We start from the raw sequence: 23,712 nt of genomic DNA, 5'->3' as shown, positions 1-23,712 counted from the left end.
GATTTGCGAAAGACACTACAAATCACTATAGCGATTTGCGGAAGAATCTACAAATCGCTATAGCGATTTGCGGAAGACATTACAAATCGCTAAAGCGATTTACGGAAGACAGTACAAATCGCTATAGCGATTTGCGATTTGTAGTGTCTTCCGCAAATCACTATAGTGTTTCGTTGGAGACCCGAAAATACTACAAATTACTGTAGGAAAGTTCGATAATACTACAAATCATTGCTGGAAAGCCCAAAAAAAATTTGGTCCGGAGGGCGCTGCCCCCTGAGCCCCCCCCGCCAGGGGCGGCCCCCCCTGGACCCCCGCCCGCTGACCGCGCAGCGGGATCCACGCCGAGGGGGAGCCCCCGGACCCCCCTCCTGTAAGAGAAAAAACTCTAAATCAGGCACATAAGTAGAGAGAGTGAGAGAGTTGGTTTTCATGGCCTTCTCCAGGAGGAACTCTTTACCTCCCTTGATTTCTTCTCTAGAGAGAGAGAGTTTTACAGTGTTTTACGAAGAAGGAAGAAGAAGAAGATGACGATGGAGCAATGTAGGATCGTCTGTTGGATGTGCACAGAAGTAGAGAGAGAAGTGAGAGAGAGTGAGAGGGTTGGTTTTCATGGCCTTCTCTAGGAGGAACTCTTTATCTCCTTTGATTTCTTCTCTAGAGAGAGAGAGAGAGAGTTTTACAATGTTTTACGATGGAGGACATGTTTGTCCTTTTTTTGAACAGAGAAAGAAGAAGAAGACTTTGAAGAGTCAACATTATCCTCGACTTTCTCGATGAAGGACATGTTTGTCTTTTTTTTGAACTGTTTGTTTTTTCTTTTTTGAATGAAAGGCATTTTTGTCATTTTCTCAAACCGTCACTTTATGAGAAGAATAACAAGAAATGATACTTAAGTCTTTGCAACAACACCAAAGTTCGATGCAAAGTTATGTCAACATACACGGGAATACGAGCCCTATCTGCTTGTATACTTGGTGCCCATTCAAAGCCCCGAACAAAGACCTGAGATTCAGTGAATCATCGGGGGTTAACATACACCACCCTCTCCTGTTTTAGGTGTAATTTCTATCTAGAGCTAAAAGGCTGTCTGATGTATACGTTGGCTTTCTCCGTACCAAAGATACCTAAAGGATCACTTAAGCATAGACTGAGTTACTCGCGTTTTACTATCAAGCCACCGTAAACATTCTTTAATATCAAAGCCTGATTATATTCCAACTAAATACTCAACATAGGGTGCTTTAACCTAAATTGCCGATAAGCCCATATTGGTCATTGCGAGAATTAAGAGAGAGAAAAGAAACACCATTATCACTTTGGCTGCTTCTTGACTTACGTTTTCTTGTTGAGGGGCAGGGCTTCACCTCTCTCTCTCTCTCTCTCTCTCTCTCTCTCCGCACGCACACCCTGATACCGTAGAAGCGGGCGAGGTCGGAATCAAGGCCGGCGGAGCCGAAGGGGCACTTCATCCTATCGATCGAGACTCGGGAGGAGGGAAGGACACACTAGAATGGCTCGAGGGACGTCTCAATCTCAGTCGGCGTCGTCGTCCACATCGCGGGCTGGCCTGGTGGCGGCACCGCGCGGGACAGCGGCGGCTGCGGCAGGTATCAGGAGGAGGAGGGTGACGGCCGGAGGAGGAGGAGGAGCGTCGGGCGTCGGCGCCAACAACAACGTGCTGAGGTTCTACACGGATGATGCGCCGGGGCTGAAGATCACGCCCACCGTCGTCCTCGTGATGAGCCTCTGCTTCATCGCCTTCGTAACCCTCCTCCACGTCGTCGGAAAGTTCTACCGCTACAGATCCGGCGTATCCCCCTGAGCTGCCGCTTCTAGAGCTCTCTCGTTCTTGTTTCTCCCTGCACTTTACCACTTCCATCCTGTAAGAAGATCTCTTCTGCTGTTTTTTCCTTTTTCCTTTTTCCTTTCCCCTTTTAGTGTGGAAGGCTTCATGATGTCGTTTTCTTGTTTCCTTTTGAAAAGCTATGGCTTGTGTGTTTCTGTTTAATGCTGAATGGTTATGGAGTGATGATGATCAAGTTTTGAGTTTCCTTATCTTTTTGCTTGTTTAGTTGAATAATCGAAATTGAATGTTGTTAACCGTGCCTTTCAATTGTTGTTGGAATTGGATTGTTCAATTATGCGATTTTTACTATGAACGGTTATGTAAGACGTCGTGTTTGGAAGTGTTGCAAGGGAGGAGATGGTGAATATGGACTTTGTTCTTGGCATGCTCTCTTTCTTTTTCCAGTATCATGCGGCGATGGGTGTGGTGCGAAAGCGTTATAGCATTAAGCGTAGTTTTATTTGGTAGTGGTGAATTTAAATCGTTAATTGGATCTGTTATGATAATATGAGGCAATTGATGTCGATGGCTAGAAGCATGTTGTTATAATTCTTTGGTTTTCTGATTCAGAAATTGTTGACTCTTTCTTATTTCTGGATGAACATAACATTTCCTCTGTTATACAAGCTTAATGGTGTGACCTTACAGAGTAGGGTGAATGTAAGTGAGAAAATGTACATTAGCTCTAAAAACATTCAATCACTTGGTCTACAGTTAGCACATGGATGCTTCTTCGTTATAATGCTATTGCTGCGTGGTTGATCTTGTGGAAAAGCAATGCTCATACCTTACAGTTCTTTTGGAATTACATACCTTAAAGTTATTGCAAATCTACTGAATACGTTTCAAACGGAGCTTTGTTATAAGGGTTGACCTTTCTGAAAAAAATTCTAATGACCTGACTGTTAATTTGATGTGATTTGTGAACTTTGTGCTAGAAAAGAATTCTGCACAAGAGATATGCTACTTGAATCACTAGTGTGGAGAATGGAAAAGAAAAAAAATCCAAAAAATGCTTTTTGTTGAATCCTTACAAATGCCTAAAGCTAATGAGTCAGTGCCTAAGTGCAGGTTGGTAACTGATGGTTGGTAAAGCACCTATGATTGTTTTCAGTGGTTCATAGACGTTTCTAATAGATTCACTGTGCATCATATGTTTTCATGTTATTTCGTATCTTGTTTCTTCATTATGCTATGTGTCTACTTTTCTAATTTATTTATGATGATGCGATAACTCCATACATTCTTCATGTAGTTTCGTCTTTTCTTATTTTTTTCAAATACCCTATTTAACTGATAGGAAGGAATCTTTTGTTTGAACATGTGAGTTGCTTTATCAAAATTTTAACTTATTTCCCCCTCATCTGCTTTGTAGACTAGAGTAACTATATATAGTTAAAGACAAATTAAAGGATATGCAATATTTTGATACAGCCTGATCCAGGTGTGCCAATTTTCTTTACTCATGCCACTTCACTATGCACATTATCAGTACTTTTGCATGCCACTTCCAACTGCAGGATGTCAAGTTTTGCTCCAAATTGATTTATTGTATTTCTTACAGAGTATTAGCTAGTATGCTGGTAACTGGTAATGCTCTCAAAGCATTCAGATCTTGTATAAAATGTATAAATGCAATACCATGTATTTGTTTTGTAGGTTATTGGAACCTCCATGATAAAGAGTATGACACAGGGATTTTAATGATAGTTTTGACAGTCATATGTGAATGTGTAAAAAGATGAATGTGTGCAGCCTTTGTTGAGAACTGGCATGATCTAAACTGGTGGGAAAATTTAGACACTATTTTCAGTTGTACCCTGGAGGCTTTAGCGAACCTTAAAAAGTTAAAAGAAAAGAGTCTGTTGATATATCAAACAGGATCTGTACTAAATCTAATGTGACCTTATCGGCTAGATTGGGATCTTTCCAAGGACATTGCTTATCCGATTTTCTTTTATCTATAAGAAGATTAATGATTCTAAATGCTGAGTATGTTATGTACACTAAGGCCAGCCTTATCCAACATGGTCTCATCTTGATTGAGCTCAAGTTATATATGAACTGACCTTGTCTATTTTAAACCAACTCGAATCAACTCTGATTGATTTGATACATTGTAAGAGGGAGAGTTATATAAAGAAAATTAGAAGCCTCTATCAAATAAAACATTCTACTTGGAATTTTGTAGCATTAGTCATTTTCATTAGTGCCCTGGTATTTCATAACATTTGCCATAAACATGCCATGGAGCCTAATTGTGGAGTGTGGACACTGATTGAATTCAAGCCTTTTGAGTTTTCTTATCTTATTCACTATTCAATTCCATCATATGATAATCAGCCCACTCATTTGTATGTAGGAGATGAGCAAAATTGTTCTGGGTTATTTGGGTAAAGAGTATCACAACTCTAAGTAGTGAAAATGGTTCTCTTGAGGTTGAGAGCCCACCATGAGTTTATTGTCCATTTACACATAATGCTAGTGTGGGTTGCCAGTTAATATGGTTGTTAAAATATGTATATTTTTGTATTTTTGTTACAATAGGTATCTCTTGTATATATTTTTTTCTTTTTCGATTTGTTTTGGTTATAAGTTATGTATACTTTGGTATATAGCTTCTGTCCTTGTGTCATAAACTATGTTCACTACAAAGTGTACATGTTACAACCCGAATTTTAGGCACGGAAATTCGATCTCGGGGCCTGTGGTTTATAGCTTGCGTCTAACCTAGAGGTACTGGTGCAACCCAATATCCAACGGTTTAGAGACTATGCCGGCACACCTTCATCACAACTTGTTCATAATGGGCGATTCGTGTGCACAACAATAGGGCCAAGTGATGCAGGTTTGATGCCAGGTAGATGTTGCTTATCAATAATTGGTCCTGATGCTCGGTAGAAGCTGAAATCGACTTGGGCAGATTAGCAATTGGCTGCAGGTTATCATCGTTGGCACAACCCTTAAACGCATATATATATATATATATATATATATATATATATATATATATATATATATATATATATATATATAGAGAGAGAGAGAGAGAGAGAGAGAGAGAGAGAGAGAGAGAGAGAGAGAGCCATTCTCTCTTGTGATGAGAGCTTCCTAGAGAGGAGGGAGAGGTCGTTCCTCTCTCCTTAGGCCAAATTCAGAGAGGCAGGAGATTTCTCAAAAAGAGGAAATCCTTTACTGCCTAGAGTTTCTTCGAGACGACTTATATAGCTTTGTATAAGAATCAGTTTCTCTTCCCACTTACATGAATTTCCCTAAGCCAAACATAGAAAGAAAATACTAATTCACTACTCTTGATCTATGTCACATGTCTGCGGGTACGGGTACGGGTGCGACACGGGTGCAGAGCAATTTCAAAAATTTTGGACATGGGGACACTGAAAAGAAGTCATCATTATGTATATGCAGGACCCGACCCGCTTTATATATTGGATCGGGTCCAGACCCAATCTATGTATAATGTAAATCAGCATGTCATTAAGGGGTATTTTTGTACCCTAGTAATTTTATACTCAACATATTAAATAGAATGAAAGGCGCAGCCACAAGGGGTCTGACGCACTTTTTTCTGGAATCTCTCTCTCTCTCTTTTCTTCTGGGTGATAGATCTGGGTAGAAAGCTGCTCCTTTCTCACATGGTATCAGAGCAGTGACGTATCTGGGAGTAAGAAAACTGCTCCATCTGCAAAAGCTGTACCCAACCAGTCTGCAAAAGCTGCTCAGCCTCTTCCTATCAGGTCGAGTACCCTGCCAGTCTGCAAAAGCAGGTCTCGTGAACAGTGTTCCGTGAACAATATCCTGCCAGTCTGTAAAAGCTGCTCCAACAGTCTGCAAAAGCTGCTCCATCAGGTCTTGTGCTGAAGCTGTACCCTGCCAGTCTGCAAACTCTGTCATGCTCCATCTGCAAAAGCTGCTCCAACAATCTGCAAAAGCTGCTCCATCAGGTCTTGTGCTGAAGCTGTACCCTGCCAGTCTGCAAACTCTGTCATGCTCTATCAGGTCTTGTGCTGAAGCTGCTCCATCAGGTCTTGTGCGAAGAACCCTTTTCTTCTATTCCTTCTTGTCACACGCAATATAAATCCCTTTTCTTCCATTTACCGAACCCCTATCATTTGTTCAGCCACAAGGGATATAAATTCCTTTATTTCATTTACTGAACCCCGAGATCCCTTTCTTTATTTCATCCTACAGAACCCTTTTCTTCTATTCCTTCTTGTCGCACGCAATATAAGTCCCTTCTCTTCACATTTACCGAACCCCTATCATTTGTTCAGCCACAAGGGATATAAATTCAACTTCTACGTCTCTTCTCTTCACATTTACCGAACCCCTATCATTTGTTCAGCCACAAGGGATATAAATTCAATTTCTACCGTAAGGTTGTTTTCTAGCATAAATATGCAAATGGATAATACTCATGCGCAATCATGCTTGTCCTCAAGCTTTCTCGGTCAATTAGTTTCTGAAAAACTGAATAACTCAAATTTCTTAACCTGGAAAAGACATATCATCCCATTTATAAAGAGTCAAGACCTCTCTGGTTATCTGGATGGATCGGTTCTTCCGCCTCCAGAATTCATTTCGCAAGAAAAAGCGGACGATAAAGGAGAACAGTCTATTGTTCTTCACAAGAATCCAAAATATGTTGCTTGGATGAAGAGGGATCAATCGCTAGTGGCATACATCACTTCAACTCTCTCACAGGAGGTCCTTGTTGCACTTCCTGATGATTGTTCGACCAAGGAACTGTGGGATAAGTTGGTTCAGACATATTCGCAGATCTCTGAGGCGAGAATCATGTTTCTCAAGCGAGAATTTCAAATGCTGAAGAAAGATTCCATGTCTATTATGGAATACCTGAACAAAATGAAAGGCATCACAGACCAGCTGGCTCTTGTTGGGTGTCTTGTCAGTGAAAAAGATAAGGTGCAACAAATCTTGAGCGGATTGGGGCCAGAATATCATGTTATGACGACAACCTTACTATGTTTACAAGAACTTCCAAAGTTTGAAGATCTTCGTGCGAAATTACTGCAATATGAAATGACTCTGAAAGGATCTACTAAAGATTTTCATGGACATTCAAGAACTCAAGATGTTCTAGCTACAAGAATGAGTTATGGTCGAGGACGAGGAAGTTCTTTTTGAGGAAAAGGAGGTCAAGGAAGAAATACCTATGGAGGTCGTGGTATACTTCCAACACCCAATATACAAGGACAGAGACCCATCCCCACCTGTTTTCTATGCAACAAGAAAGGGCACATTAAAGCAAATTGTTGGTTTAATCCTCAAAACAAAGGGAAAGCCCCACAAGCAGAGGCTAGGAAGGATGAGGAAGTAAAGGACTTGCTGTTGGCAGCCTTGGCAGGATTGAATATGAAGCAAAATGACAAAGGCATTTGGTATGTTGACTCCGGAGCAGCTGCTCATGTCACGGGTGATGCAGGTAAACTCTTGACTCTTACCCCTTATGTTGGTAAAAATAGCATAGTCACAGGAGATGGATCTCATCACTCAATCTCACATACTGGAAATGCCATTATACCCATGTCAAAGTCCTCTCTTAAACTTCCAAGTGTCATTCATGCACCTAATATTCAAAAGAACATTGTTTCTGTCTCAAAACTCGTTGATGATGCTAATGCTTCAGTTGAATTTACTCCCTCTTCTGTTTATATCAAGGATCTTCGCACGAGGAAGACATTCGCTGAAGGAAAACGATGGGGCAACATGTACATCTTTCAAGAAGATCCTTCTGAAATGGAATGGGGATCTTCGAAACACGAGCTTTGATTAACAAGAGCAAGTGTCAAGAATGACACTAAAGCATAACCCTTAAAAAGGGTATAACTGGAAACAAAATAAAAATAAAAATGTATTCTTTATTGATATGAAAAACCAATTGCTTAAGAAGCATTAGAGTAAAATACAAGAGGGGCTGCACCCCTTTATATACACAGCTGAAAGAGGACTCAATAGAGCTGTTGGGCACAGTCCAACAACTCTATTTAGAGCTGTTGGAATGTGTCAGTCCAACAGCTCTATTAAGAGCTGTTGGACTGTGTCAGTCCAACAGCTCTATTGCTAGTCAAGTCTGGACAGGACTTGACTAGCAACAGTCATTCTAGTTCAAACTGAACTAGATAACATAAAGACAAAAAATAAAAATAAAGGAAAAAAAATACAGAAAAGAAAGAAATTAAAAATGTATTTATATATATATATATATAATAATATAATATTATTATATATACATATATGTACAGTTTTACATTTTAACACTCCCCCTCAAACTTACGGTACAATGAGCGAAAGTTTGTCTAAGAGAAAGTGAAATCGGGGAGCAGCGAGAGGCTTTGTAAAGAGGTCTGCTAACTGATATTCTGAAGTGACATATGGCAGATCAATTATCCCGTGTAGATATTCCTCTCTGACGTAGTGACAATCCATTTCGATGTGTTTGGTGCGTTCGTGAAATGTTCTGTTACTGGCAATGTAGATCGCACTTTTGTTGTCACAACACATTTGTGAAGCCTTTGTTACTTCAACTCCCATGTCAGTAAGCAGTCGTCGGAGCCAAACTACTTCCATGGTCGTGGTTGCCATGGCTCTGTATTCAGCTTCGGTGGATGAGAGAGATACCTTCTGCTGCTTTTTACACCTCCACGAGATTAATGATTCCCCTAAAAAGACACAAAAGCCAGTGGTTGAGTGTCTGTTATTGGGATCACCTCCCCAATTAGCATCAGTATATGCAATTAAATCAAGAGAAGAGGAGGAAGATAAGAAAAGTCCTCGTGAAAGAAAGGACTTGATGTATCTGATAATACGCATGACTGCTCCCATATGAACAGAAGTAGGAGCATGTTGAAATTGACTTGCTGTATGAACAACATGTGCTATATCTGGTCTGGTAATGGATAGATAGGAAAGTGCCCCGACAAGCTGTCTGTAAGGAGTAGGGTCTGCAAGAAGTTCTCCATCATCAATCTTCATTTTAACATTAACAACTTCTGGAGTGTCAACTTTCTTATCATCAGTAATACCAGACCTGAAAACAATATCAAAAGCAAATTTAGTCCGAGATAATAAATATCCTCTAGGAGAATAAGCAACTTCAATGCCTAAAAAATATCTCAACAAGCCCAAATCAGTCATTTCAAAATGAGATTTAAGAAGTGTTTTGATTGTTTCAACTCCCTGTTTATCGCTTCCGGTGATGATCATATCATCCACATAGAGAAGAAGCACAATGATCCCTGCATCAGAATTCTTAATAAACAAAGCAGTGTCAGTTAAACAGAATTGAAAACCAATATCAATCATAACACGACTAAACCTATCATACCAAACTTTTGGTGCTTGTTTAAGTCCATAAAGAGTTTTTTCTAAGCGAAGGACTTTACCCTTAGGAATACTTAGACCAGGAGGGGGTTCCATATATACTTCTTCAACTAGCTTTCCATTTAAAAAAGCATTTTTGACATCCATTTGAAAAATAGACCATTTTTTGATAGAAGCTAAGGCAATTAAGGTTCGGACAGTAGTCATACGAGCCACCGGAGCAAAGGTTTCTTCATAATCAATCCCATATTCTTGGGCATAACCTTTGGCTACTAAACGGGCTTTATATCTTTCAAGAGTACCATCACTCTTGGTTTTAATTTTATAAACCCATCGACATCCTATAGTTTTTTTCCCTGGAGGAAGATCTTGAATATTCCATGTAGAAGCCTTTTCAAGTGCATCTAATTCAACTTTCATGGCTTCTATCCATTTGATATCATTTTTTGCTTGAAAATATGTGGATGGTTCTTCATATGAGTGAATTAATGCAATAACTGCCCTATATGTGGGTGAGAAAGACTCGTATGATACAAACTTTTCTGGAGGCCTCGAGATTCGGGATGATTGTCTAGTTGGAATGTTAGAATATTTCTCAAGTGCACATGGAGTATTAGACTCTTGTCGCCTGGAATATTGAATACTAGTATCTCTATGAACTTCTTCATTTTCAACATTAAGATCAATAATTCTTGGATCATCATCAAAGTTACAATCAAGGTCATATTCATCAGATGTTGATGTTAGATCTAGCAAAAAGGAGTACTCAGTGACGTCTTTTAATTTTCTAAAATCAAAGAAGCTCTCCTTTTCAAGAAAGGAAACATTTCTAGACACATATAGTTTATTATTTTTGAAGTCAAAACATCTATAACCTTTCTGGTTTTCAGCATATCCTAAAAAGGCACAGGGAATCACACGAGGGGAAAGTTTATCATTTTTGTCAGTAAATATGAAACATTTGCACCCAAATATTCTTAATCTAGAGTAGTCTGGAGAAATGTTCATAAGTTTTTCAATGGGAGTGATATTTTGTAACGAAGAAGATGGCATCCTATTAATGAGATAGGTGGCAGTTAAGGCAGCTTCTGCTCAAAAGTCTTTAGGGACTTGATTTGCTATTAATAAAGTTCTAGTGGTTTATATAATATGGCGATGTTTTCGTTCTGCCAGTCCATTTTGTTGAGGTGTATAAGGACAAGATCTTTGATGTGTGATGCCATGCAATTTAAGATAATTTTGAAAATCTGTGAATAAAAACTCTCCCCCTGAATCTGTGCGAAAAATAGTAATATCATTTTGAAATTTGTTTTTAACCATATTATGAAAAGTTTGAAAGTATGAAAATACTTCAGACTTATGTTTGAGAAAGTACATCCACGTATGTCGGGAGAAATCATCGACAAAAATAACATAGTAAACAAATCCTCCTTTAGAAATTACTGGTGCAGGACCCCAAACATCCGAGTGTATTAATTCAAGTGGTCTTGAAGAGAAAAAGGTTCTGTTCTGAAATGGTAATCTTTTCATTTTGCCGAGAATACAATCTTTACAATCAAATGATTCAGAGTTACAAAATTTCCCTAGATTTGGAAAATGTTGGATTTTGGCTATATGTGGGTGACCAAGTCTCTTATGCCACAGTTCCAACTCTATTTTTTGAATATTATAACAAAAACTTTCTTCGGCATTTCCAAAAAATCCATGTAATAGAGTCCTCCTTCTCTATGGCCTTCCCCAATCAGCTTGCCTGACTGGCGATCCTGTACCCAACAACCATGAGAAGAAAAAGAAATATTACACCCATAATCAGAAATTTGAGATACAGATAAAAGATTTAAATTTAATTTGGGAACATGTCTAATTTCTGGAATAAAAAAAATTTTTGTTTTATAAATTTTTTCAAAATCTCCTATTCCTTCTATTTCAAGAGAAGTCCCATCAGCAGTAAAGACCTTTGACACACTTGTTTTATTTTTAACACATTTGGATAGACTTTGATTATTTGGGGTCATATGAAAAGATGCACCAGAGTCAAGAAGCCAAGAAATTTTACCTAAATCAGAAAAAGATGAGGCTGCTGCGCCGGTTGAAGCTTCAGATGAGGAAGAGGCACCTTTGATGAGAGGCTGAAGGATCTCCATTAGTTGGGCCAGGGAAACTGGTGCATCCTGATCTTTAGGCTCTGATCCAGCAATTGCAGCTCTTTTTTCTCTCAGCTCCTTAAGTTTGGGACATTGTGGCCTGTAGTGTCCCGGTTCATGACAGTGATGACAAATAACTTTCTTCTTATCATAGTCACCATTTTGTCGGTTAAAGTGAGGAGGCCTATATGATCGAACATGATTCCCTGGTCTAGACACGGCTAAAACAGAATCATCTTCAATTTTTAAAGAACCTTTCCGGAGACGATTTTCTTCCATTGTTAACTCTTCAATAGTTTCAATAATAGAAGGAATTTTTCCCCGGTGAAGTAGGGCCGATTTAGTGGTTTCAAATTCCGGCCTTAATCCAGTGATAAACTGGTAAAAATGTTCAACATCGAGTTGTTTCTGACGAAGCTCGATGTCTTCGGCACAATGCCACTTTGGTTCTAAAAGGGAAAGTTCTTCCCAAAGTTCGGACAACCCATTGTAATATTCACGAATAGTTTTGTCTCCTTGTGTCATCATTCGAACTTTTTCTTGGAGGTTGCACACGTGTGCAATATCTTTAAGGGAATACATATTCTTAAGGTATTCCCATGCCTTATCGGCATGATCAAATTTGGCAAGACTTGAGCATTTTTTAATGTCAACGCTATTGATAAGCCATGACATTATCTTCGCATGAGATATTCTCCATTCTTTCCATTTCTTCTCGTATGAGGCAATAGCCTTGATTTTCTCTTCTTCCGATAGAGGGACGTCTTTATCTCCCTCCTTTTTAGTAAGAGATAGCTTAGGTTCCGAATCGGAACCATCCACAATCCCCCATAAGCCTTTTCCCCATATATGGTGCTTCATGATTGAAGCCCATGTTACATAGTTCGTATCGCTTAGTTTCATAGGCATGATGGTGACTTTATCATTGTCATCCATCGATTACAAGGAGAGAAAGAATAGGGATAGAAGAGAAACAAGAAGGAAAATGAGAAAGAAAGAAAAAAAAAAACAATACAACAAGATGTGAAATCTTCTCCAATGAAGTGATAAAACACTTCTCTTCAAGTGGCGAACACTTTTGCAAACGGGCACGGAAACCGAGGCAGCTTTTCCTCAAGATTTAGTACTTCCGCGGCTCTGATACCATGAAATGAAATGGGGATCTTCGAAACACGAGCTTTGATTAACAAGAGCAAGTGTCAAGAATGACACTAAAGCATAACCCTTAAAAAGGGTATAACTGGAAACAAAATAAAAATAAAAATGTATTCTTTATTGATATGAAAAACCAATTGCTTAAGAAGCATTAGAGTAAAATACAAGAGGGGCTGCACCCCTTTATATACACAGCTGAAAGAGGACTCAATAGAGCTGTTGGGCACAGTCCAACAGCTCTATTTAGAGCTGTTGGAATGTGTCAGTCCAACAGCTCTATTAAGAGCTGTTGGACTGTGTCAGTCCAACAGCTCTATTGCTAGTCAAGTCTGGACAGGACTTGACTAGCAACAGTCATTCTAGTTCAAACTGAACTAGATGACATAAAGACAAAAAATAAAAATAAAGGAAAAAAAATACAGAAAAGAAAGAAATTAAAAATGTATTTATATATATATATAATAATATAATATTATTATATATACATATATGTACAGTTTTACATTTTAACACCTTCCTCCATTCATTCTGATTATTCATCCTTGAAGCCTCACCAACGTCAAATTTTTTATCCTGATTTTATATTTACTATTTCTGAATATAATAAGCTAAGACTTTGGCATAGTCATCTTGGCCATTGTGGTCGCCATTTTATTGAAAAACTTGTCTTGAATAATCTCATTCCTAAGTCCAGTCTGAGTTCAGAGGTCGTTGATACTAAGTGTTCTAGTTGTCATTTATGTAAGAGTCATGTTTTACCATTTGCTTCCATTAATAAAAGAGCTTCAAGGCCATTTGAGGTCATTTGTTCGGATGTCTGGGGTCCTGCCCCAATTACTTCTCTTTCTGGCAGTAAATATTATCTTATTCTCATTGATAGTTACTCGCGCTATACTTGGATATTTTTAATGAAGCATAAATCAGAAGTCTTTGGATTGTTCTAGAGATTTCATTCTTTTGTTCAAAATCATTTCTCTACCAACATTCTCAATTTCCAGTGTGATGGAGGAGGTAAATTCTCCTCAAGTGACTTTGTTAGTTTCCTTCAACACAATGGGATTAAGAGAAGAGTGTCTTGCCTGCATACACCTCAACAAAATGGGATTGCTGAGAGGAAGCATCGACATATTGTTGAGACTGCAATGAGCATGATGCACGGGAGCAATCTCCCTGTATCATTATAGACTGAAGCTTTTCACTCTACAGTTCATGTGATAAATCGACTACCCATGAGTATCTTAGAGAATAAGTCACCATATTTTTCTCTATTCGGCACACAACCTGATTATCATGAATTACGTGTGTTTGGGTTTGTTTGCTATGTTCACATTGACAGCTCACTAAGGCACAAGTTCCAAGATAAAGCCTTAAAATGCAGGTTTATAGGATATGCAAAAGACTACAAAGGTTATAGGTGCTATGATCCCCTGAGTAAGCGTGTCAAAATATCAAGGAATTTAGTTTTTGATGAAATGAATTTTGATGATCAGAGTGCTAGTTCAACTCTTCATGCTGACAACTCAAGCCCCACCGTTGAGATATACTACCCATGGTTAAATTCAGAACTCTTTTCCAATAGTAAAGTAGACTGTCCAGCAAATTGCAATCAGAAGGCGACACATGAGGCATCAACCAATGAAACTCAAACAGAAGAGACTGTTACTCATGACTTGGAGCCAACAAGGTATAAGGGTGTTGTGTACACCCGGCGAGAGAAAGAGCCTTCATCCATTTCTTGTACAAGTACGGAACCATCTGATCCCACTTCACAGATGATGGATATCAGACGATCCTCACGGATTCGACATCCGCTTGATAGGTGGGTAAGTTATAAAAATTTTTCAATGGATTTTCAGTTGTTCTTGACATCCATAAGTAAAGAGGATGAGCCTCTCATGTTCTATCAAGCTGCGAGTTCTAGAAGATGGGTAGAAGCAATGAATAAATAAATGGAAGCCTTACATGAATGTGGGACATGTGAGATTGTACCTAGACCACTAAACAGAAATGTTGTTTGGTCAAAATGGGTGTACAAGATAAAGTATAAGCCAGATGAGAGCATCGAAAGGTACAAAGCTAGACTTGTAGCCAAGGGATTCACACAAGAGGAAGGACAAGACTTCGATGAAACCTTTAGTCCTGTAGTTAAAATGGGGACTATTCGCATTGTGTTGAGTCTAGCCATTGAACATGGATGGACATTGAGCCAGCTGGATGTAAAAAATGCATTTCTACACGGGGATTTAAAAGAGGAGGTCTACATGGAACAACCCACTGGATATGCAGAACGAGACGCCAAAAAATATGTATGTAAGTTAAAGAGAGCACTCTATGGTTTGAAACAAGCCTCTCGTTCCTGGTTCGACAACTTTTCTCTAGAGATACAAAGGCATGGCTTCTCTCGGTCCCTTCTAGATCACTCATTATTTATTCACAATGAACAAGGTGTCACTACTCTTCTATTGATATATGTAGATGACATCATCATCACAGGGAACTGTAAAAGTCACATTGAGCGGGTGAAGAAGTTATTAAATCAGAGATTTAAGATGAAAGATTTGGGAGAGTTGCAATATTTTCTTGGGGTAGAAGTTGATAAAAGAAGTGATTCACTCACCCTTACTCAACACAAATACACGTTGGACATTCTCAGCAGAGCGAGCATGACAAATTGTAAGCCGTTAACAACTCCAAGTGTCATCCATCAGAAACTGAGTTCAAAGGAAGGAGATATATATGAAGATCCCACTAAGTATCGCAGCTTAGTTGGCATGTTACAATACCTGACTTTTACTAGACCTCATATAGTATACTCGGTTAATCAGGTATCTCAGTTTATGCATGAACCTCGTATGTCACATATGGAGGCAGTCAAACGTATACTTCGTTACCTGAAGGGTACAGTTGGTGATCGGTTGGTATACAAGAAAAGAGAATTAGATCCAGGCGGGGGCCATGAGATCGTCATTTATGCTGATGGGGTAGGTGATCCAGATGAACGGCGATCAATATCCGGTTATTGCAGTTTCATTGGACCAAACTTGGTATCTTGGAGCAGTAGAAAGCAAAAGGCGGTTGCTAGGTCAAGCACTGAGGCTGAATACAGATCGATGGCTGCTGCTACGGCTGAGGCTACATGGATAAGACATCTCCTGACAGAAATGGGAGAACCGATTGCTCGGTCATTACTACTGTGTGACAATCAAAGTGCCATCAACATGTCCTTCAATCCCATCCACCATAGTCGAGCAAAGCATATTGAAATAGATCAACATTTTATTAGGAAAAAGGTTAAAGATAAAGAGATTGAGCCCATGTATGTGCCGACTGAAGAACAAGTTGCTGACATTCTTACTAAAGGGTTGACAAAGGATAGATTTTGGTTTCTGAAAGGCAAGTTGTGCATGGTTCAGGACCATGCACAACTTGAGGGAGGTTGAAAAGAAGTCATCATTATGTATATGCAGGACCCGACCCGCTTTATATATTGGATCGGGTCCAGACCCAATCTATGTATAATGTAAATCAGCATGTCATTAAGGGGTATTTCTGTACCCTAGTAATTTTATACTCAACATATTAAATAGAATGAAAGGCGCAACAAGGGGTCATAGCATGGAGCTTAGCTAGAATATGTATCTTGAATTATGGTAGGATCTGGAAAGATAAGCCACCTGAATGGTTTTCAGATTCTTCATGCTTGCAATCTGATTGTAACAGGTTGTAATCTGGTAGGCCCAGCTTGCCAACCAAAATCGTAGAAAGTAAAAAGCAGCAGAGGGCCTCTTAGTTTGCTTCTCCTTTTGCTTTTGTGAAATATCCTAATCTGTTAGTCATGATAACAGACGAGATAGAATTTGGGGTACTGATGCAGAAGTGAAGAATAAAAAAGGAATCTTTTCTGCAGATACTGTCTTGGATTTTTTTGTGTGCTTTCTCTCACACGTTTTCTGATCTATTCTATTGATATTGCTTTCATATTGTTTTGCGTGAATGATGGTAAATAATGAACAGATGGAACAGTTCTGTGCGGCTGCAAGTGGAGATTCCCCATATTCCTGAAGCTTGAAATTTTCAGGTTTGTGGAGGCTATGAAGTTAGTGAATATTGAAATAAGAGTTAATAAAAATATAGGTGTAATTACAGTTATCTCTGAGCTAGTCTTGGATTTGGAGATCGCTACCGCACAGACATGCATTAAGGCCTTGATGTGTTTAGGTAATTTCATGCCTAAGTTGGAACGATCGGATTTGCCAAAATTCTCTGCTGTAACTTGTTGAAGTCGGCTAGGGTTTCAAGAAAACCAGAGAGAGAGAGAGAGAGAGAGAGAGAGAGAGAGAGAGAGAGAGATTAGTTAACCCTCATTAGGTCTAATCTCACTTAAATAAAGAGATTAGACAGGAATTAAGTATGTACAATAATACCCTTTGCTAAAATAAGAAAATACGATAGACCCGACCTATTAAATAGTTACCAAACTGCCCTTAATGCATATGCATAGATACGGTGACTGCTTCTCAGCACTCCCCCTCAAACTGGAGCATATATATCAATAATGTTCGGCTTGTCACAACATTTTTGAAAAATTTGAACTAGCTAGGGTTTAGTGAAGACATCAGCAATTTGGTTCTCTAGAGGTATGTGCTTGGTACAAATGTACCCAGTCTGTACCAAGTAATGTACATAATGACAAGCTACCTCAATATGCTTTGTCCTTTCATTATACACTGGGTTATTAGCAATATAAGTAGCATCTCTATTATCACATATCATCTCCATTGGTAATGCGACTTTCACTTTGAGATCAGTCAACACAGATTTAACCCACATCATCTCTGCAGCAGTATGAGCCATAGCCTGATACTCTGACTCAACGCTCGACCTGGCAACAATAGTTTGTTTCTTGCTTCTCCAAGTGACCAGATTTTTTTCAACACACAGAATCTTGTTGTCGACTTTCTATCAACAACCAACCCTGCATAATCTGCATCTGAGTAAGCAGTAACATCTAGAGAAGGATTTTGTCTAAACCATTGTCATTTACCAGGAGATAACTTTAGATATTTCAGAATCATCATTGCAGCCTCCCAATGAGCCTTTGTAGGTTTGTCCATAAACTGACTTATCTTGCTCACGGCTAAAGATATGTCGGGTCTGGTTACAGTCATATATAATAGCTTGCTAACTAAAGAGCGATAATTGCTATTGTCCACATACTCTAATTTTTCACCAAACAAATGAGCCTTAGGATCCATAGTAATCCTTGCAGGTTTGACACCTAACATCCCTGTTTCTTTCAGCAAGTCCAAGACATATTTTCGCTGTGACAAAACCAATCATTCTTTACTCTTTGCAACCTCTATGCCTAAGAAATATCTGAGTGGTCCCAGATCCTTAGTCACAAAATGTTTATGAAGGTGAGACTTTGTCTCAGAGTTGTCTTTTTCACCGCTTCTTGTCACTATAATGTCATCAACATATACTATCATAACTACAATCTATATACATGTCTTTTTAATAAAAAGAGAGTGGTCAGAGGCAGATCGGGCGAACCCAAATGCTGACATGACCTCAACCAACTTGAAGAACCACACACGGGGACTCTGTTTGAGACCATATATTGCCTTTTTCAACTTGCAACCTTCTGACACTCCCCCTGAACTTCAAACCATAGAGGTTGCTGCATGTAGACTGTCTCCTCCAAGTCTCCTTACATAAAGGCATTTTTGGCATCAAGCTGACATAGAGACCAACCATGGTGCATTGCAACTGACAAAACAAGACGAATAGTCCCAAGACGAGCAACATGAGAGAATGTTTTAAAGAAATCCACTCCATAGGTTTGAGTATAGCCTTTAGCAATCAAGCGGGCTTTAAACCTTTCAATCGATCCATCTGAGTTATACTTAATAGTATAGACCCATTTACAACCAACAATATCAACCTCACGTGGAGGATCGACTAAGTCCCATGTTTTTCGAGAAAACAGTGCATCCATTTCATCCTGCATGGCCTTCGCCCATTCGGGGTCCATAAGAGCTTGACGATGATTGAGAAGAACTGATGCAGTAGATAATGCTGTAAATTAGTGGATCTTCAACACAATACAAATATAAATCTGTATCTCACTCAAGACAAAGGAAATAAGTGCACTAACGCACTGTGTATTATTAACAAAAAGTAGAAAAGCTTCAAAGAAGCAATAATATACAAGAAGGCCAAGAGGCCTTTAAATAAGAACAACATGAGGTAGCTGTTGGAGTCCCCAACAGTTAGAAAACTAGTAGTTGGGGAGGCCAACAACTCCTATAGCTGATATAGTCTGCAAAGGAAATAAAAAAAAAGAAAAAAGAAAAAATACAAAAAAAGAGATACAAAAATACAGAAGGACAACAATATATATATATATATATATATATATATATATATATATATATATATTAACACCCCCCTCAGACTCACGAGCAAAGGACCGAAAGTTTGTTGAGAAGGAAATTAAAGCGAGGAGCCGCAAGGGGTTTGGTGAAGAAGTCAGCCAGTTGATGCTCAGATGTAAGAAATGGCAGCTCAATGGACTTCTTAAAAAATTCTTCCCGAATATAATGACAATCCATCTCTATATGCTTGGTTTTTTCATGAAACGTGTGATGCTGGCAATGTAAATAACACTCTTGTTGTCGCAGCATAATTTTGATGGAGAATTCTGGCCTACACCCATATCTTTTAGGAGACTTTTTATCCAAATAAGTTCAGAAGTTGTAGTAGCCATCTCTCGATATTCTGCTTCGGTTGACGATAAAGATATTTTTTGTTGTTTCTTGCACCTCCATGATATCAATGAGCTTCCCAAAAAGATATAGAAGCCAATAGTAGAATGACGATTATTAGGATCTCCTTCCCAGTTTGCATCAGTATATGCAGTGAGTTCCAACGATGATGAAGAAGACAAAAATGCCCCTTTGTTAGAGTATTCTTGATATATCTGACAATGCGAAGGACAACTTCCATATGAACTATAGTTGGAGCATGTTGAAACTGACTGACCGTATGCACAACATGAGAGATATCTGGACGAGTGATAGTAAGATATGAAAGTGCTCCGATGAGTTGTCTGTAAGAAGTGGGATTGGATAGTGGTTCCCCATCATTAATCTTCATTTTTACACCTAAAGCTTCAGGGGTATCTACAACTTTATCATCAGTGATTCCTGAACGATCAATAATACTAGACGTAAATTTAATTTGTGATAGGAGGTAGCCTCTGGGTGAGTAGGCTACCTCAATACCAAGAAAATAAATCAGGAAACCTAAATCTGACATGTCAAATTTTTGTTTAAGAATATTTTTGATTTTAGTATTCTCATGTTTGTCACTTCCAATTATGATCATATCATCAACATACAATAGTAAAATCACAATTCCTTCTCGAGAATTTTTAACAAAAAGAGCAGTATCAATGTAACAAGATTTGAATTGAAGTTGATCCATTATCTTACTGAATTTGTCAAACCAAGCTTTAGGAGCTTGTTTCAAACCATACATAGCTTTCTTAAGTTGAAGAATTTTTCCTTGAGAAAGATTCATACCAGGAGGAGGTTCCATATAAACAGTTTCATTAAGGTCTCCATTTAAAAATGCATTTTAACATCCATTTGATAAAGAGACCAACCTTTAATGGAAGCAATAGAAATAAGAGCTCTAACATATGTCATACGGGCTACAGGAGCAAAGGTTTCCTCATAATCTATCCCATATTTCTGAGCATATCTCTTCGCTACAAGTCTAACTTTATATCTCTCAAGACTTCCATCACTTTTAGTCTTAACTTTATACACCCATCGAGACCCTATAGGTTTTTGTCCTTTGGAAGGTTAACAATCTCCCAAGTTTTACACTTTTCAAGAGCATTCAATTCACATTTCATAGCTTCCTCCCATTTGGGTTTGCCTTTGGCATAATTGTAATTAGTGGGTTCAACAAATGCATGTAAAGCTATAAGACAAGATCTGTGTTTTGGAGAAAAAGAATCATATGAGACATTTTGTAGGTGGCCTAGTCATTTTTTGAGATCTAACAAACTCTTGTTCATTTCTAATAGGAGAATCACTAGTAGACTCATTCAGATCAGAGGGATCATCAATGGATTCACATCTGATAGGTAAAATCTCTACATTTGTGGTTTCTTCATCAAATGGATCATCAATATTAGTATCAAAGTCATCATTAGTCAATATAGGTATATTTAGAAAAGAATAATCATTGGAGTTTTGTGAGATACTCTTATCAAATTCATTTTCATTTTCAAGAAAGGTCACGCTCCTAGATACATGAAGTTTGTCATTTTTTAAATCATAACATCTGTATCCCTTTTGGTTTTCAGCATACCCTATAAAGACATAAGGAATAGCCTTGTTAGAAAGCTTGTCATTTTGATCTGTTAGGACAAAACATTTACATCTAAATATAAGATGATTGTAATCAGGTTCTATTTTCAAAAGCTTGTAAATAGGAGATATATTTTGAAGACATGAGGAGGGCATTCTATTTATTAAGTAGACAGCCGTAAGAGCAGCTTTTGCCCAAATTTTTTTTGGAACATTCCTTGAAATAAGTATAGTTCTAGTTGTTTCAATGATATGTTTATGTTTTCTTTCAGCTAAACCATTTTGTTGAGGAGTTTTAGGACAAGACCTTTGATGAATAATTTCATTTTCTTCTAAATAATTTTTAAATTCATTAGAAAGATATTCTCCTCCTGAATCAGTTCTTAGCATAATAACATTATCATCAAATTGATTTTGAATCATTTTGTGAAAAATCCTGAAGTAACCAAAGACTTCAGATTTAAACTTGAGGAAATATATCCAAGTATATCTAGTAAAGTCATCAACAAAAATTACATAATAAGAGAAGCCTCATTTAGAGACCACGGGTGCCGGTCCCCATACGTTCGAATGAATTAATTCAAAAGGTTTAGCAGAAAGAAAATTCCTTGAACCAAAAGGTAGAACTTTCATTTTTTCCAAAATACAATCATTACAGACAAATTTTTTCGTAAAAAATTCCTCAGCAAAGGATAAGGTAGACAATTTTTCTATGTGGGGATGCCGTAATCTTTCATGAAGAAGATTTATATCAACTTTCTTCATGGAATTACAAAAAGCTTTTTGGCCTAAGTCAAGAAAATTCATGTAGTACAAATCTCCTCTTTTATGGCCTTCCCCAATCCGCATCCCGGACTGACGATCCTGCACAATGCAATCTTTGGATGAGAAGAGGACATTGCACCCATGATCGGTTATTTGTGAAGCAGATAAAAGATTTAAATTCAATTTGGGAATGCATTTAACATTAGGAACTTTAAAAAGTTTGAGATTTTGCAGGTTCTTTTCAAGTTTTCCATTACTTTTAATTTTTAAATTTGTTCCATCAGCCGTAGAAACATATTTGTCCAAGTAGATGGGTTTACATTCGGAAAGAATAGTTTCATTGGGAGTCATATGAAAATAGGCACTTGAGTCTAGAAGCCAGGAATTCATACCTTGATTGGACGAGATGGTGGCTCCGGTGAAAGAATTTCCCTTGATCAAAGGTTGAAGTGCTTGAACAAGTTGAGAGATAGAAGCTTGCATCCCTCCCATAAAGGCTTGAATGTCACTTAAAGAAGATTCTTCCTTACTTTCAATGGTGGCAACTTTCTTTTCTTCCTTCCTTAGCTTGGGACATTTAGGTCTAATATGTCCCGTTTGTTTGCAATAATGGCATATAACATTTTTGTAAAAATCTTCATTGCTTTGCTTGTTGAAGTGCGGAGGTCTATAAGGCTTGACATTATATCTCGGTTTAGACATGGCAAGGACACTATCATTCTTGAGATTTTGACTTGTCAACCTTGTCTCTTCCATTGTTAACTCGGCAAGTGCTTCTTGAATCGTAGGTGGTCGTTCTCTATGAAGAAGGGCTGTTTTTACTCCATCAAACTCCGGTCAAAGGCTATTAATGAATTTAAAAAGTTTGTCTTCTAATTGTTGCCTTCTAAGAGCTAAATGAGTTGTCCATTTGGGTTCACATAATAAAAGTTGATCCCATAATTGCATTATTTCTCCATAAAATTTCCTAATAGGTTTGTCTCCTTGTTCCAGCATAATGCCTCTTTGGAGATTGGCCTTGTGAGCAACATCCTTTAAAGTAAAGGTTTCCTTTATATAATCCCAAGCTTCATAAGCTAATTGAAAATTGGATATTTGAGCTTGTGTGGCTGAATCTGCACCCGCTTGAAGCCAATGAATGGCCTTATGATGACCACACTTCCAAGCTCTCCATTTCTTATTGTATTCATTGAAAGCCTTTTCTTTTTCATTTTCATTTAACTCCACTTCTTTCCCTTCATCTTTCTTTGTGAGAGATAGTTGAGGTTCCTCATCCGATCCATCTATATATCCTCAAAGATTTCTTCCCCAAAAAATATGTTCCATAGAAGAGGCCCATGTTTTATAATTGGTAGAAGAAAGCTTGGGAATGGTAGACAAGAAACCGAATTCTTTCTCTTCCATTTCAACAAAACAGAATTTAAAATAAGAAGAATCACACCTTATAGATTTTAAGAAGAGTATGACTTTTGAACACAAGAATGCCTTTAAAATGCAGCAGTCTTCAAAATTTCAACAATACACCAATGATGACAGCACAAGATTCTTCCGCAGCAAAGTTGGTTGCTGCAGCACTTCAAACAGCAATCTGTCGCAGCAGATTTGACAGCAACAGATTATGCCGACAGCAGCAGCGTAAGAACAGAATCAGATCAGAAACTGATCTGCCTTTGATCAGAGGCAAAACGCCAAACAGTTGGTGTTCAGAAACCAGCAAACAGAGATGCTTCAAAACAAGAAATAGCTGTTTACAGGGAACATGGCTCTGATACCATGTAAATCAGCGGATCTTCAACACAATACAGATATAAATCTGTATCTCACTCAAGACAAAGGAAATAAGTGCACTAACGCACTGTGTATTATTAACAAAAAGTAGAAAAGCTTCAAAGAAGCAATAATATACAAGAAGGCCAAGAGGCCTTTAAATAAGAACAACATGAGATAGCTGTTGGAGCCCCCAACGGTTAGAAAACTAGCCGTTGGGGAGTCCAACAGCTCTTATAACTGACACAGTCAGCAAAGGAAATACAAAAAAAATAAAAAAGAAAAA

General features: G+C 38.2%; 1 protein-coding gene across 7 annotated transcripts in view; it reads left to right on the top strand.

The window, feature by feature from the left end:
* The first annotated feature begins 1,353 nt into the window (after window positions 1-1,353).
* LOC149820831 (uncharacterized) overlaps window positions 1,354-23,712 on the top strand; it is a 51,422-nt gene continuing 29,063 nt past the window's right edge. For 3 of the 7 annotated variants that reach the window (XR_016426872.1, XR_016426873.1, XR_016426874.1), the window contains exon 1: window positions 1,354-1,885. Coding sequence is in view for 1 of the 7 variants with exons in the window: in XM_089983905.1 (XP_089840031.1) it covers window positions 1,514-1,825 (312 nt within the window). In the remaining 6 variants the exon portion in view is untranslated. Of the gene's footprint in view, window positions 2,792-3,224; window positions 3,373-3,508; window positions 3,773-23,712 lie in introns of those variants that run through there. The other 4 variants (XR_016426870.1, XR_016426871.1, XR_016426869.1 and 1 more) reach the window with 4 other exon arrangements.

Source organism: Nuphar pumila, chromosome 12 (genome assembly GCF_984573655.1).
Source record: "Nuphar pumila chromosome 12, dmNupPumi1.hap1.1, whole genome shotgun sequence".
In the NCBI taxonomy this organism is placed as follows: Eukaryota; Viridiplantae; Streptophyta; class Magnoliopsida; order Nymphaeales; family Nymphaeaceae; genus Nuphar; species Nuphar pumila.
Note: the sequence above shows the minus strand (reverse complement) of the source record. Positions and strands in the feature narration are given on the sequence as shown.